Here is a 16,681-nt window from a genome sequence, read left to right as displayed (position 1 = left end):
ACCAATGTAACTGCTGCCGCAGACACAAGTCAGCTGATGCTGGCACACACAATGGCCTGCGTTTGCGAATTGCATCACGGGATCTTTAACGTCCGCTGTGTATCAGCAGGCGTATGCTTTTGCATTAAGGCAGTCCCCCTCCTTAACCTCCTTCCATTCCTCTCTTAAGGCTCACCTCTTCTCTATTGCCCATTCTCCTCCTCTTCCCTCCCCTCACCCCTCCACTCCTTCGCATCCCTACCCTACCCTTTCGTGATCCTTATGTACCCCTCTATCACCATCACTCATTCCTAAATCCTTGTCGCATTGCCCCTGCCATCTAATTCATCCCATTCCGTCACCGTTTTGTAAGCTTTATCAAGCGCTTTGGAGTGAATGCGGTTAACATAAACATACATTACATTAGATTACACCGAGGTATGACCGGGGTGGCCGTTAATTTCGAACCGTGAATCTCTGCAACAAGCACTCCCGCTGCGCCATGCCACCGCCCCTAAGTAAGCTCATTAACGTGGACAGGCCAACTGCTGCAGTAACGTGCCATCTTCATGTTGTCTGCATCTCCCATCTCATCTCGACGCACATCTACATGCCTTAGCTCCGTCTTCTGCCGGCAAAACCACTGCAGGCAAAACCACTGCAGGTGATCCATAATTTCAGCTTCAGAAGCGGCGGGGTTTTACCGCCACGGATTTTAATGGCCGGTTGGTTGGCCCGAAATAATCGTGGGCCTGGGTGGCGTTTTTGCTGGGAGCGCTTGACTCACGATGGGAAGGATCCGGAAGTTAAAACTCTGATTGGCTGTCGCCTCGCCCAACCAATTCCCCCTCCCCAGCCCAAGGTCGGCTACAAAGAGTTCCGGTTGAACACGTACTAGTTAGGGCTTTCGCGACCAATATTGTTCATAATCAAAGTTTTTGTTGGGTTAGATCGGGTAAATATAGATGTGTCATGAACACAATTCTGCCCAAATCGCCTGATGATGCTTGGTTGTAGTCATCAGCGAAACGTCGTACACAAATTGTAAATGGTGTGGACCTACAGTACTTTCCAACACACCGGGTGTGCGGAAGTAATAACGAATTGTTACGTTTTTTTGTTTTCACGTGGCAAACCTTACTAAATAGCTGTGTGGCATGGTGGTGGGGTGGGTTAACGACACATTTATATTTACGCCATCAAACCCCCCCCCCCCCCAAAAAAAAAAACGTCTATTAGGAAAGGGAGCCACTTTGGAGAGATTGTGATTGTTCTCAAGATAGACTGGTCACCGCCATGAGAATGTGGAATTTCAATCACTGGCTTCGAAGCACCAATGAGAGACAAGTGCTAGCAGATTGCACACTTCTGCTTTTGAATGAGAGCATGTGTACAATTTGGCCGATCGACTGTTTCCACAACGCACTTGTCCCAATAACAAAACGAATCCTGAGAAAACACACCACCCTCTCGTGTGCACGGGTCCTTGCCGGCTACTCTGGTCTCCTCCCGCACAAAGCCAAACACTCATTAATGTAATTGGCCAAACATCCCAATATAGGACCTTTTCAGAAAAAAAAAGTCTTAAATCCGAGTGAGACCTTCATGGGTAATCCGGTACCAATGCTCCTATCGGGCATGACCCTAAAACAAATGAGAGAGCTATGCAGCGCAGCGCAACCACCATAACCTGCTCAAGTAGATAATAATTGCCGCTGGTATTTATGATTTCAAATCAATGATTGTATGCATTTTCTCGGTTGCGAAATATACATTTGGGATTGAGGCATCAATTCAAATTATCAACGTACGCTCTAATGGAACTCGGTGAGAGAAATGATGTCATTGAATTTATTTTTTAAAAAAAGGTAACCAAATAAATCGATAAACACTGTACGTACACTTGGCTCCGCAAATGCACTTGGTATTGGCAGGCCTCACCACAGAGGTAGGATGGGATAATGGCAGGGACCCACACTCACAATGGCAAAGCCCTGTCCGTTTTTCGAGAAGAAGTGATTTATAATGACACGTTGTCTGACGTTGGACTACAGTCATCACAAAATACAAACCGGGAGTTTCAGCATTCATGGACAAAAAACGGATGCAACAAATACGAGATAATATTCAGATATGAATGATGTGAACACGAAAAAACGAGTGAATCTAACATAAAATTTCAAGTTAATCTCTCCCATCGCTATCTTTGCTGCCCCCCCCCCCGACACATCCCACTACTTCCCTGTCTCTTGACTACATCTCTCTAATTTCATGACGTAGCAGGCTCATCTTTGTCTCTCGTTTCTAATCTCACTACATCTCTCTCCCTTGACGACGTCTCAGATTTCACTCCACTTCTGTCTCATCCGCATCTCTCTTCTCTCATCTCAAATTTAGTTTCCTCTCTCTCATCTTTACACTTCTCCATCAAGTTGTCAGTGTCCCTTTTACCATTTCAATTCGGGGATTATAAATTGAAAGTGGGGGGGGGGGGGGGGTAGCCACAGAAAATTATTTCTGCGTCTGGCCCCCACAGGACAGCAGAGACCACTGGTCGCTACAGTTTGATTCACGTTTGTTTCTTTTTTTTTGTGTTCGATGAGCATCACAGATTTCTAACAGGAACTCGACATCTTATGGGACTTCACACTCGGGGTCAAGTGCTTGCTACTGCCACCGTCACTGCAAAGTTTTCATTGTTTTCCAATCACGAGCGGTGAGCAATGACCCGATTAGCATTCATACAAACATCGCTCGGGTAAATACGGATAGACAGACCGAGGGGGTGTTTATCCGAATGGGAATTATTCACGTGGAAAATTGTGCTTTTTATCAGTCCGTAAACGCAAGGGGTATAACGATGCATCAATCTGCCGATTAACATCGATTTGTACGTCGAGCGGTGGTACAGCGGTTAGCGTGTTGCACTACGAACCCCGGCCGCCTGGGTTTGATATGGAATCTCACTGGTCCTGGGCGCCCCCCCCACCCCCCCACCCTCTATCACCAACCTGCACTGACCAGTGTGATGAATTATGGTCAAACTATTTCAATGACCAACGCAGGATGGGAGGCCTCCATCCGGTATTTTATTGACTGATGGCTGTAAATATTTTTTTTTATATATAGAAGCAATAGCAATGATAATAATACTACAGATGTAAAACAGTTAGGGTGGGAGAAAACACGTGACCCGAGACCTTCCTCTTAAACGGACAACACAGTGAGGTGAGATGTAAAAATCCCCTTCTGCACGTACGTACGTTGAACCTCTTTCGCACCGCACGTAGCCAATCGTGCCAATCGGAGGTGCGGGGGGAAAGACCTCTTGAGCAAACACACCTCACGGCCACTTCCTCTCTTGCTGGCAAATCCCTGCCGGCTGTTAAACAATTGACGTGGCCGAGCCGTAGGTGCGTTTTCCACTCGTCGCGGGAGGGTTCACAGTTCGAAGCCGGCAGGCCGTCCCGATCAATACCGCAACAATACTGCGTGCCGTCTGTTTCGCAGTGGATGTCAAAGATCCAGTGACGTCAATCGCAAGGAGGAGGCCATTGTGTGCCGGCGTCATGGTTCATATTTTGCCCAATTTTTTTTTTATTTCCCCGCAGATGACTCAGTTAGGATTATACATGGCAATCCTCGGCCCCCAACTGCGAAAACCTGGCATGACCACCAGCCACCCCATCCCCCTTAGCGAAAAATATTCACGGGCAGTTTATATAAGACCACTCTTCAAGTCTCATCGTCACTACCGTCTGGCTTTTGGACTGCCGCTGGGTCTCTGATCTCTGGGTTGCCACTCCAGTCAATGTCTCAGTCGCGGTAACATTCCCTCCTCCATCCTGCCCACATGTCCAATCCATCACGACGTCTTTTTATTCCTGATGAAATATGCAGCAATTCTCCTGCCTTGCTCTGTTGTGAACTTCCAAGTTGCTTACCCTCTCCAACCATGACATTCTTATCTCAGCTGACAGACGTAACTGATATATTGCATGCCCGTGACCCTTCTCTTTGGAGGCGAGCATTGGTGGACGACACAGAGATGAGTGAAACCCCCAAACCAGCTGGGCTGTGAGGTGACACCAAGAGTAAAGGTGCAGTCCTGCAATTGCTTTGCCCACGCCACTGCTGGTTGAAGGGCCTCCACTAGAGGGAGCTTTAGAGAGCCACTCCAGTCTTCCATCCTGGCCAGATATCTTGGATGAGGTGAAGGTACCTGAACTTAATCGCACCACACGTGACTTGCCAATCACCGAAATGTGGTGGCCCCATTTATACCGCTGGGTGGACAGAGTCAGGTTGAAATAATGAAGTTGCACCACCATTGCACCTGCCACGCCAGGAGACAGAACCGGCAACTTTTGGATTGCAAGCCCAGCGTGCAAACTATCACCACAAGGTAGCATCCCCATGGCTATAATAAGTTGATTTAATTAATCTGCGTTGAGCTTTCAGTGCCATCGCCTCGTACCTGTGGGTTTCTCTCAGCACTTTGCATTACTCCCACGTGACAAATGCTCATTCATAAAAAAAATAATGCGGGTGTCCATTGCAGTCTTTAAATTCAGTGAGGCTTTCCTAGGCACATTCTCCTCATCATCAAAGTGCATGGTCAATCCACTGCTGGATGAAGGCTTCCCATAGCCGCCGCCACCTTTTACGATCCTGCGATGTAACGGTCCACGTAGCGCCCGCACACAACCAGATTTCGTCGCTCCATCTCGTCAGCGTACGTCCGGCCGGTCGCAATCATTATTTTAGAAAATTATCGATAGAACAAAACCAGAGGGGGTGGTGGACCCATGACCACATTCACATATTTTACTATCTCTGTCCAGAGCCAATGCTCAGATGACCTAGATGGGACCCAGGCCAAATCGACTTCAATGGGCACAATTCACGTGTTGGCAGAGGGCCAATTAAACCTGGCAGAGGCAGATGGCCATTAGTCCTGCCAGGCTTGAAGGAGGTTGCATTTCAAAAACACACACAAACAGCTCTTATCTCGTGGCGTATACCTGCCTGTGCTGCCTGCCCTGGGCAGAGCGAGCTGAGATTGAAGCTTCGTTAATGAGAGGACCCATACACACGGTGGCCCAAAAGTCAGGACACATAGGGTTATTTAATGTATTTTAACAGTGGCATGAAAAAATAATCATTATTGTTCATTCTCTAAGTTCATATTATATCGCTTATCATTTTTTTCTATTTTTCCATCTTCCTTTTCAGACGACGTTTAAAAGTGCCAATGCAATTGGCTGAAGACGAACAAGTGCAATTGTTTTTTTTATGGATCAGAACCAGAATCTTTATCCGTACCGGTGGAAATCCGATGCTAACGACGGCAGTGCTAAAGACGGTGAAGGAGGCAGTGATTGCGGTTGAAATGTAAAGCAAGGGGCGGGGGGGGGGGGGGTGGGAGAGCGAATGGGAAGGAGATGGATGAGCGGGAGTGGGAAGAACGCACTCGTACTGAGGGTGGTGGTGTGTGATGAGAAATGGGAGGTGACGAGCTTGTAAGGAGGGTGGGGGGGTGGGGGGGAGTGCGGTGAGGTTAGAAGATTGACGTCGAGGTGCGATCGGCGGATGCGTCGAGCTCACGCCGCGAAGGGAAAAGTTGGGCCAGATGAGCACCTCCGACTAGCAGCTCTGATGAGCACGGTTGGCTACGTATGGTGCGAAAAAAGTTCAATATGCATACTCACATATACCAATGCCCCGGCGCTCAAAACTGATCTGGAACTTTGCCCTTTGATACCGAGAAGGGGGGGGGGGGGGGGGGGGGCGGTGAAGCCGTTACCTCCGAGCGTGGCGGAGAGCAGGACGTGCGTGCCGTAGCGCCGGATGAGCCCGTCGGTGAGCTGCTGCGCCGACGGCCGGCGGCCGAGCCGGCGCAGCGTCTGCAGGAACTCTGGGGCGAGGCCCACGTGGGCGCCCAGACCCTCCTGCCGGCCGATCGCCACGTTGTTCACCCTCCATCGCGCAAACTCCCTGCATGTGACGGACGCGCACGCACAAACGCATGTGGGTCACCGTACTCAGCTGTTAACGACTGATTTTTGTGGTTATTTTTTTGTAAATCCCCCGTGCCCCCTCTGTCCAGCCAGCGGTATAAAAAGGTACCACCACCGGCAGTCGATCGGAAAGTCGAAATGCCATAACGCCTTTCCTCTGTGGGGCACTGTTTTTTGCTTGTGTGCAGCATCTACGGTACGTCGAGATGCAGCCACGGTTGCATTGGTTAGCGCGCTGGACTTGCAATCCAGAGGCCGCCGGTTCGATTTCGCCTCCACGCGTGACAGTCGAAACAATCGGCAATTTTCGTAAATACACCAAACCTCCTCCATCCGGCCAGAGGTATAAATGGGTACCGCCAGAGGCAGTCGATCGGCAAGTCTTGTGCGGTGAGTGGGTGGGTGGGGTAAACTGTGGGTAATCCCACCTCTTCCGTGGAGTGGAAGATGAGGCCAAAATACCCTGAAAAGGAGGCCAACAAAGCTTCCTTAGTGGAGGCCCGTCTGGCAGCAGTGGCGTTAGCAAGCAAGTCTGGGCACTTGTTATCGCACACTCTTGTGAGTCCGGTCCATCACAAATTCGTGTTGATCTCAATTGAAACTCATTTCTTCTAAACTGAAAACTAATTTCTTTTGAATTGCTTTTTTGTGTTTGGTTTGTTGTCCTTCACCCCACCTCCGATAAGCATCGTTGGCTACGTACGGTGTGAAATAAATTCAACATACATACGGGATCTGCACGTACAGCAGAGATCCACGATATGGCCTGCTGCAGGTATGGCCACGTGTGCATACACGAATACAAAGACTCTGGCCGCAAGTACTGTTGGCGAGCACCTATGAATGCCAGCATAGCACACGAGGGGGTGGGTGGCCAGCACCACCTCCGGCTGCCTTTGTCTCCCCGGTACTGATGTTTAACATATCACACTGGGTACTCGCTTAAAATGACAAAATATTGAGAAAGCAACCTACAACATATTAACTTTGAATATTTCGTAAAAATGTGCTTTTTTTATTGTATTGATACAATCTGGCATACATGCAAATACGTTTTAGGTTCATGATTTTTTGCTCACAGAGATAATGGTCCCGTTTAGCCAGTTGCCCATCTATCTTGCGAGGGAGATCAGTGGCACAAGGACACAGCATCAGTAACAACATCAACAAAAAATAAAGACAAAAAACGTTAATATTGCAGAGCACAAGTACAGGATCCTTAGGGAATAGTGCACAAGTAACAAACGAGGTCTTTGAATATACATACAAATAAAGTCCACAAAATATATAAAATTAAACGGATATTAGGAAGCCACTGGAGCTCTACACTTCTAAATCGAGATTGGAAACTCATTTCTTTTTAGTTTAGTTTGTTCTCCTTCCACCGCACCTCCGATCAGCACGGTTGGCTAAGTACAGTGCGAAAGAAGTTCATCGTACGCACAGTTACATACGTTACCAATCGACCAAAGTCAGATGCCCTTTTATAGGCACTCCATTAATGACTGCAGTTCTCATGGCCGTCGCAGGGAGAGAGACGTGAATCCGAATGGGCAATCACTTCCCACACACCACCAACTGCACTTTGTTGATCAAAATAAAAAAAAAAATCCATGCACACTCTATTCCACTCTTTTAAGCCTCAAGGGAATCTTGGATTTTTTTTTTCTCTCTCTCTTCGTCTTTGACCACCCCGTTACCCTCTTTTGCTAATAGCGGGTCTGGCAATTTCAATCTCAGCGGAGAATCCCACGCTGCGCCGGAATGACATTTACCATTGACAGGCCTGTCTGTATAAACCCTCCAAGTGGAATTGATGGATTTGTCCTCCCCCAATTAGTGCCGGTCCACTAAGGGCCGGATTAAAACCGTCCAAACTCATTTCCCTTGTGTCCCCAACAGCTGTCAGCGAAAGGACACCTACGTCCCATTAGACCGAACGGGAGTTGAACCCGGGTACAAAAGGTTGGGGAGGCTAAGGCCACAAAAACGGATTGCATCTCCCCGCGTCTGTTCATTTTTAATTTACTGTAGCCGCAGGCCCCTGGCCGCGGGATGGGTCGGCGGTGGAATATCCACGGGCTCGTGCGAGAGGAGGCGGTGATCTCGGCTGCGAGTGCTCGATACAAGGCAGCCGCTCGCGACGGCTTGGGACGTTCCTCCAGTTGCTCGCGTGATCTTCGATAAGTTGCATTCAATCCGAATTGTAGGAATCCGAACCGTGATTCTGCCGCGACTTGGTCAACTCGCAGCGACACGCGGGTCTTAATACACCGGTTGTGAAGACATTTGTTTCTTCATTTTCTTAAACAAATTCACGTTATCTGTAGTAGTAGTGGTATTTATGGTGCTTGCATCTTAACTAACACTTGTATTCTGCTGGATGCGTCGCACCAATCGCTTCCCCCTGCCACAACTTTGTGGCGCTGGCTGCGTGGCACGCTCTCCGCTGTTTTGCTTTTGCGTAAGATGATATTTTTTTTTATTGCGATTTTGTAGAAACTACAATTTTTCGTGATTTAAAAATGCGCAAACAGAGTTCAAGAGTGACCATGTGGTGTACACCTTAACCTCGTAGATGATGCGTGGATGACGGCGATCGCGATTCAGTTTAATATACAGTATACAAGATCCCCAACCGATTAAATGAGTACATCCTTGAGAGCGAAACTTAAAATCAGCACGGTGTCCGACGTTTCTCTCCGCGTGCTAGGAGCTTCTGCAGTGACTTAATTATCCACGTGCTGGGAGCTTCTCCAACTGAAGCAACTCATCGTAGGTCGCACCTCCGATTAGCACGGGTTGACTACGTACGGTGCGAAAGAAGTTCAACATGATACAGGCGGGAGACACATCCCAAGGCGTGCTACACGGCTGCCTCGTTATGCCACGCGCATTTCTGCCTTCTCTCAAATTAGCCGGTAGATATATGTACGTGTATATATTGTCGTGAACGTGTGGCTGAATTGATTCAGTTCCTAATGAAGCTCGAAGCACGTGGGGCTAAACGTCGGACATCGTGGCGAGCAACACGCGGTAGCAACCCGGAAACACAGATGCGAGAGCGAGGCATGAAATCACACCGCACACGCGACCACAAACGGAGTTTACCTACACTCACGGAGAAAAACCCACACGACCACGGGGAGAGAGACACACAAACTCCAAACGTACAGTCACCGTCAGGGTCGGGATTGAACCCAAGACCTCCTGCACACCAGGCGGGGTAGTTATCATCTCGCCAGCGTGAGCGCTTTTGTCGGAAGCGCGCTGGCGCTTAGCTAAACCCTTCCGGATGCGAGGACTCGTGTCGATAAGAGAGCGGGGGCCCCCCCTCCCCCTCCACATCTCCAGGAGCTTACGGCCGTTAGCGTCACGCGTGGATCGCACGCCCTTGAGACAACGGAACGCTGGGAAAGCGAATGTTACATCCCCGCGAGAGGAAAATAACGGAGTGGGGCCCTTCCCCCTAGGGGATCCGGAGCCACTACTCCATGACACCTGCATGGCCCCTGAAACAATAATGACGATGGCTTTATCGCACGAGATTAAAAAAAAATGTAAACGTAAATGCTTTCATAAATTATGAAAAGCAAAAAAAAAATTGGTCATAACTTTGACCCCAACGCTAATGACTTTAAAAATGGGGGTCGAGCAGCTAATTAGTGTTTAATTGCATGGCTCATACCTCTAACGGTAATGGATTCTCTGCTTGCCTTGGCAATTGAGCCTATCTGTAATTGCATTAAAAGTTAAAAACACACCTCTCCTATTCAATGTGCGACGATTTACTTGTAAGTGAATTGCCCTTCGATGGCTTTTGATGCTAGATTGCTGACGTTAATTTAATCAATGTTTTTTTTTTAAACACCCTCACCCCCACCTCTTCCCTCCAGATATAAGTTAATGGTATTGGGAAAATTAAAAAAATTAACACGATGCCATCCTCGATGTCAACTTAAAGAGCACCTTTAAAAAATCTGTATTATTCTACCCATATTAATGCGCTTAAAAAAATAACTTCATTTTCTTGTATGCTAAGAAGCGGGAAACATTATAAAAGCATTCGACGTTGAAGATGTGACACACTGAGGCGCGTGCAACGTCACAATACTAATAGTCGGGGCAGCAAGTGTGTTTAAGGCCTTTTTAAACGTAAGTGCATGAGATAATTACATTTTTGCAGTGTGCTTTGACGTACCGAAATTAATTGCTTGTCTGTGTATATTGAGCCAAACAGCCATGCATTAGTTATGTGTCTGCACAGCTAATGCCATCAAAGTGCAGCCCTTGATTATAGAAAGAGAAGCATTTTCTCCAGAGCACGACCGTGGAATGGCAGTGCTGTTTTTTTGTTCTCTCTCGTCGCCTCCTTCCAATGTTAAACACGACACTCTGACATTAATGTACAATGTCGTACGTGTAAAAACTTATCAATGTTGTGAAATGCTAATGTTATTATCGAAGGCACTTAACCGAGCAAAAGGGGAGGGTTTTATCAATTTGCGGTGACGCAATGTGTGTGGGAGCGGGTCGTGTGGTGGTTATGTATGTGCGTTAAAGTTCTTTCGCACCGTACGTAGCCAATCGTTTTAAATAAATGAGTTTAGATGGATGTATGTATGCTGTGCTACAAACCCAGCGACCCGAGTTCAATTCCCGCTCGCGGCCAACACCAGTGACGATTATCTGAACCGGTACTGGGCCTCCCTTAGGTCGACTCAGCCTCAAATGAGTACAAGGTGCGGTGTGTAGTAAACATCGTCACTCAGGCGTGGTGCTGGCAACCAACCCCCTCGTGTGACGTGCCGGCATTCATAGGTGCTACTCCGCTAACAGAACTTGCCCCAACAGTCTGCAAAGGCTGTATGAGGAACCTTTGTATGTGAGTATCCTACGAGCCTTGAGCGCTGTGCATCTCCATCGCGGGTGCTTAGCAAGCAATGAGAAAATCCACATTGCCTATGACGGGGGCACCAGTCTTGCATATAAAACTGTTAGAACGTTTGGTGATCGCGCAATTCTTATTGCGCAAGGCTATCTCACGAATGCAGGGTGCTATGTTTCCCAGACTGTCGTAGCCTGCAGTAGTTACACGGTACGTGACGATGTAGCTACATTGAGCTTTGCAAAAATTTGGTAATTTTTCAAACTGGGAAAATTTGGATCTTGGCACTTTTGTAATAACATCACGGAGGATATTTGACTTCTACCGTGAAGCAGACAGCGCGTTTGCGTTTTTTTCTTTCTCATTTTATTCATACATCCGCAGTATAAGATATTGGCCGTCTACAAGGTTAACTTACTGCCACGACAAAACGGTACTAGCTTTACTGACCCTGCACGAGAGAAGGATGGGGTAAGTCGACCCAGCGGGCCAACATGTGAACCCTCAGCCTTCACATTGGCGAGCCGGGCAATGTACGTTCGCGCCTTGAACTTCTTTGGCACCATACAGTCGCCAACCGCGCAAATCCGGACTCGCTCGTTCTGGGGAGCGTGTAAATGCGACGCTGGTGTGAGCACCCTCCCACGGGTGAGGAGCAAGGGGGGTTTTGGGCGGTGATTGCAGTTGCCAGCAAGCTGCGGCCTTGAGCTCGCGATGAAACTCTAAATCGTGCCTCGCACGAAAACATCGATTCGTGTCTCTCGTCGTTTGACGCAAGCAAAAAAAAAAATCTGCCTGCAGAAAAAAAATCATCTTTCTCCAGCCCTAATCCCCGACGAATCGATCGAAGCTTGCATTTTTTTTGCTGAATATCTCCGCGACGGAATTGAATTCTTTACCGCCCACACCGGTTTTTTGTTGTGCGCGTGTTTTCCTCGCCGAAGCCGCGGCTGGCCTACCCAGGCGCAAGATGGTAAACGACGCATTTGCGGTGGCGGCGCAACGTGAACGCGGCGGAAATTCGCCTGCAACAAAGCAGCGCCGTTTAGTTTTAACTCGGCTCACTCCTAAGTTGTTTTGCTTTTCCTTGACGATGAACGCCAGCATTCCAAAACGGCGTCCATTGCCTTCAAAATATTGAATGGGGCAAAAGCAGGCGTACGTGTTTATTTATCTATCTATCTAAATGGGACTATTTTGATGTTGATTTTCATTGCAAGTTCAGGGCGAATAATGCCTTTACTCATGAAATGAAACTTCAGAGAAGGCTTCGATCCATAAAGCAATGAGACGATAACATTATGAATAGTTTGGAGAAAAATAAAACCTTCAAAATATCAATGATGAACCAAATATTACATAAAGCAGCGGCTTCCAAACACCCGTCTTATCTTGCTCTTTACAGCATTGTCAAGCTTGCAAATATGCGCACTTAAAGATATCTTTATAACACTAGCCGCTTTGAAAAACACCACCTATCTGGACCGCCACATGCCATCCAAACCTCCCCCCCCCTTTGAGAAGACCAATTCGGATGATTTCATTGCAGAGAGACGCACCTCTGTGGCCGTGTTAACTCGTTAACGTCCCCACAGCAAACGGTGAAGAAATGTTCAAATTTCGCGTCAACAGCAGAGTGCTGATCGAGACGTCGCATCAGCCTGGGAGTTGTTCGGAAGACGTGCGCCGTCTGTGCGGCGTGACAATATTGGCTCTGCAATTCGCACAAGGGCCCAGGCATTTTGAGAATGAATGGAGTTTGGGGGGGGGGGGAGGAATTCCAAGAAAATCCGATGACCGATAACTTTTCAAGCACGTCAGTAGCACCGAAGCCGACGTCCGATTGCTCTTTTGACACGTTATAGACGTTCTGGGTAACGGAACGTACGCATGTTCATGACATCATCCAGGATATTAGAATAAATAAGTGCGCTTTGGCAGAAAGCATCCCTAAACAAAAAAAAAACTACGGACTATTATTATCACAGACTGGTGGGAGATTGATGGGGATGCCTTCAACAAGCAAACATGGCTGACGATGATTACGATGCCAGAACTCGGCTTTCTTTGGGCGAATCTGGGTCCACGGTAGCTGGTATCCGATGGATCGGGCACCGTGATGGCGCAGTTCAGGTTTGCAACGAAGGGTGGTCGCATGGCACCGTACGCTTAACGGTGCTGTATTGCACCGCGTGGCTGAACGGCCAAGATCTTTCGGTTGTATTTTAGTGTCTCTGTACGTCATCTCGCGTTTTGTCTTGTCCACACGCAATCGTGATCAACGTACACGCAGAATTCAACACGTATGGCTCAGAGCGCGAAAAGACGGGAGAGAAGTTAAGTGCTCATGGGCCAGTGTGCATTCCTCACATATTAATGACAGATTAAGTGTTTCACGATGAAGAACAGTGGCACAGTGCTTGGCACACTCCGCTGTGAACCCGGTGACCCGAGTTAGAATCCTGGCTATGGATAACATCGGTGGCCAGGGATATCTGAACTCGCCAGCGGCATCTCGATCAATTGGTCAATCGCCGTCCTTCATTCAACTGGGTGGAAGCCAATTTAAATAATCTATTTTGCAAAGGAGATCTTACAACTTTAATTAGGCCAACGTGTGTGTGTCGTTTATTATTTTTTTTTTTACCGAGCACGTGGCCTCTGCGACACCTTGCATCTGACATTCAATAATTTACGAATGACCCTACGGACGCTGTCTTAATGTCTTGATATTCATCAGATAGCACGCTTCCAGCAATCCCCTGAAACATAAACACGCGGGACGCAGTGGCGGAAGCACGGGTCAATGCACCAAGCTATGAACCCGGCATCCCACGGTGATGAGATGTTATCTTCCTTGCCTGGTATGAGAGGAGGTTGGTGGTTCGATCCCGACTCCGATGCCTGTTCTATGTTTGGAGTTTGAATGTTCTCCCTGTGGTAGGGTGGATTTTTTTTCTCCGGGTCCTCCGGGTTTTCCCTCCACATTTAGAGACATGCATTGAGATTATGAGATTACTTCGATGCTATAAATCTCCAAATGGTGGGCCACTTTGTTTGTTGAGCTATCATTTGTGACCAGATCGCCTCTGAAAAATAAGTTAATACCTCAGTGGGCTTTAAATGTGTATGGGTGGTTTGTTGACCTTTCATGAACTTTGCACTACCATCATGTTTTCCTGCTTGTTGTTGTAACGTCCATACCCGCCCTTACTGGACATCTGTGAAAACGAGCTTCATAGCTCATCGGATTCCTCCAGTATGAATAAATATTCTGATTCTGATCCCGACTTCAATTTCCGTCCATAATTGATGTCACCATTGGCGAGCAACGTCTGAAAACCGGTTCCCCCACCTTGCGCTTTCACCAAACCCCAACTAACAAGCGTGGTGAAGTATGGTCATACAAGCCCCCGTGACCGACGGGGCCGTAGGGAGGCCTTCATCCAGCAGCGGATTGACAAAGAGCCACACACGAACACGTTCACTTCGAAAAAGAAGAAAAACTAGGCACCGTGTGCCCAAGTCACGTGCCACTATTCATTACGCGGCAAATAACTTGCAGAGATTACGCTGCAAAAGTTGAAAGTCTCAAAACCTTGCAATTACATTTTGTGGAAATTTAATAGTGAAATGTTGCCCCTCAAATTCAGCTGCGCCCTTATCGGCGTAAGTGCAAGTCTTAGTTGGCGATACGCGTCGCTTCCAGCCCCTACCCCCCATCACCATCCCTCCATGCGTCCCGTGCCTTGCCAAGATCTGCCCGCTGGTGGCGCGAGGTCACGGCATTGACCCCTTGAATGTAAAACAATGATAATAATAATAATAAGAAACAACAACCATCATTCACAGCCGTACATCAAGGCACAGCCAGATTAAGACCTCCCGCTCCCCCCATAGCCGTGGCGGTCTGTCATGGGGCACCCGCGTTGGCTAGGAGATGTTAACTACCTCGCCCGGTGTACAGGAGGTCGTGGGTTCGATCCTGACCCTGACGCCTGCTGTATATTTAGAGTTTGCATGTTCTCCCCGTGGCCGCATGGATTTTTTCTCTGGGTCCTCTGGTTTTTCCCTCCACATTAAGAAACAAGCGCTTAAGAGTATTTGCCTCCCGTGAATTTCCACACGATAAGCCACTTCGTTGCGCTATCATTCGTGGGGCCAAGTCGCGTCCATCGTCGAAGCCCCGGGATGCCGCGTTGCCCACCTGTGTATGCGGTAGCGGGTGGTGAAACCCTGGCGGTAGCAGTCGCTGAAGTAGGAATATTCCGGAGCGTGGTGGAACGGCCCTCTCTCGGCCAGGAGCCATGACAGAGGCTCTGTGCCGCCACCTCTCAACTGCTGTTGCTGCTGCTGTTGCTGCTGTTGCGACACCTGCTGCAGCTGCTTTGGCTGCTGCTGCTGCTGCTGCTGAGAAAGGGAATGCAAAATTCTGGAGGCTGGGCCAGGTCCGATGGCCTGCGAGGGCAAGGCCAGCCAGGGCTCAGCGATCCAGGGCCCCAGCAGCAGCCAGCAGAGGAGGTCAAACGGACGCCGGCGCATCCTTCCCGACGGCGACCGCGCGCCTTCATTCTCGCACCATCGTCCCTGCACGCGTCACGACAACAACGACGACTACGATGACGACGACGGTGACGACGACAGACTACGTTATTAACGCGCCCGTGACGTAAACAAGCGTACCGGAGCGCGTAATTACATGCAAAGAACAGTAGGGAACGGGAGAGAACTATGAAGGGTAGGAACTGCTTTTTGTGTTTAGTTTGTTGTCCTTCCCCCGCACCTCCGATTATCACGGTTGGCTACATAGGGTGCTAAATAAGTTCAACATACATACATATATAAGTAAGGAATACACTCATCCATTCGCTCACCCACTCAGTCACCCACTGACGCACTCACCCACTCACCCACCCACCCACATTCTCACTCATCCAACAACAACAGCTTAAATTTACGATGCACTCGTGACATGCCGAACATCTCAGAGAGCAAATAATGTCTTGAAGAGGAACGGGAGAGTTGAACAAGGAAAACAGAGAACGGAAGCTATTACAATTATTTGTATTTTAGCAGGTAAGGCCCACTGAGCTATACTCTTTGGTTCTTTCGGTAAAGTCACGTAGGTAGAAATGAAATAAAATAAATCACGACGTTTCGAACGCAAGCTTTCGTCTTCAGGCGAGACAGTGAGATGCCCTTGATTAGAGAAACCAAGTGAGCTGAGTTAAGTACTGCTGAGGTAGCCTTGCGCGTGAATGGATGCAAGGTCTCAGACAGAAATCGGGCCAGTTTGTAGGCAGGTTGAGTTGATGGTGGAAACGATGGGCCGAAGTGGAGTCCCTTCTTTATGGATTTTTGGAAGACCATAGAATCTGGGTGGTCTAGCAGCTGAAGGTTTTCGGGAGAAAGAGTCGAACTAGTGATAATATTGTTGGTTTTTGTAGCCAGGCGATTGGCAGGATCTTTGTTTATTTGAGCTATATAGCTGTTTTTCAGTAGCGACCTGGCCACAAAAGAAAGCTCAACGAAATGGCTTATCATCACGTGGAAATGTATAGCGGCCAAATACTCTAAATGCACTTTTCTAAATGTGGAGAGAAAAACCGGATGACCCAGAGAAAAAAAATCCACGCGACCGCGGGGAGAGACACACGCAAACTACAAAATATACAGCAGGCTTCAGGGTCGGGATCGATCCCACGACCTCCTGCACATCAAGCAAAGGAGGTAACATCTCGTGATGAAGGGGGCGGGGAGCACGGCTTTTAGTTTTTTGGGAGAGACTTGAAAG

General features: G+C 48.3%; 1 protein-coding gene across 1 annotated transcript in view; it reads right to left on the bottom strand.

Moving 5' to 3' along the window:
* Nucleotides 1–16,681, bottom strand: part of LOC144948498 (BMP/retinoic acid-inducible neural-specific protein 1-like) — a 106,241-nt gene that overhangs the window by 49,817 nt on the left and 39,743 nt on the right. Inside the window, exons 2-3 of the mRNA XM_078878017.1 lie at nt 15,095–15,474; nt 5,786–5,976 (exon numbers count right to left, since the gene is read on the bottom strand). Coding sequence (XP_078734143.1) covers nt 5,786–5,976; nt 15,095–15,429 — 526 coding nt within the window. The 5' untranslated portion in view covers nt 15,430–15,474. The remainder of the gene's footprint in view (nt 1–5,785; nt 5,977–15,094; nt 15,475–16,681) is intronic.

The sequence above is a fragment of the Lampetra fluviatilis genome, chromosome 49, assembly GCF_964198595.1.
Source record: "Lampetra fluviatilis chromosome 49, kcLamFluv1.1, whole genome shotgun sequence".
Taxonomy (NCBI): Eukaryota; Metazoa; Chordata; class Hyperoartia; order Petromyzontiformes; family Petromyzontidae; genus Lampetra; species Lampetra fluviatilis.
This window is presented reverse-complemented; position numbering and strand designations above follow the sequence as displayed.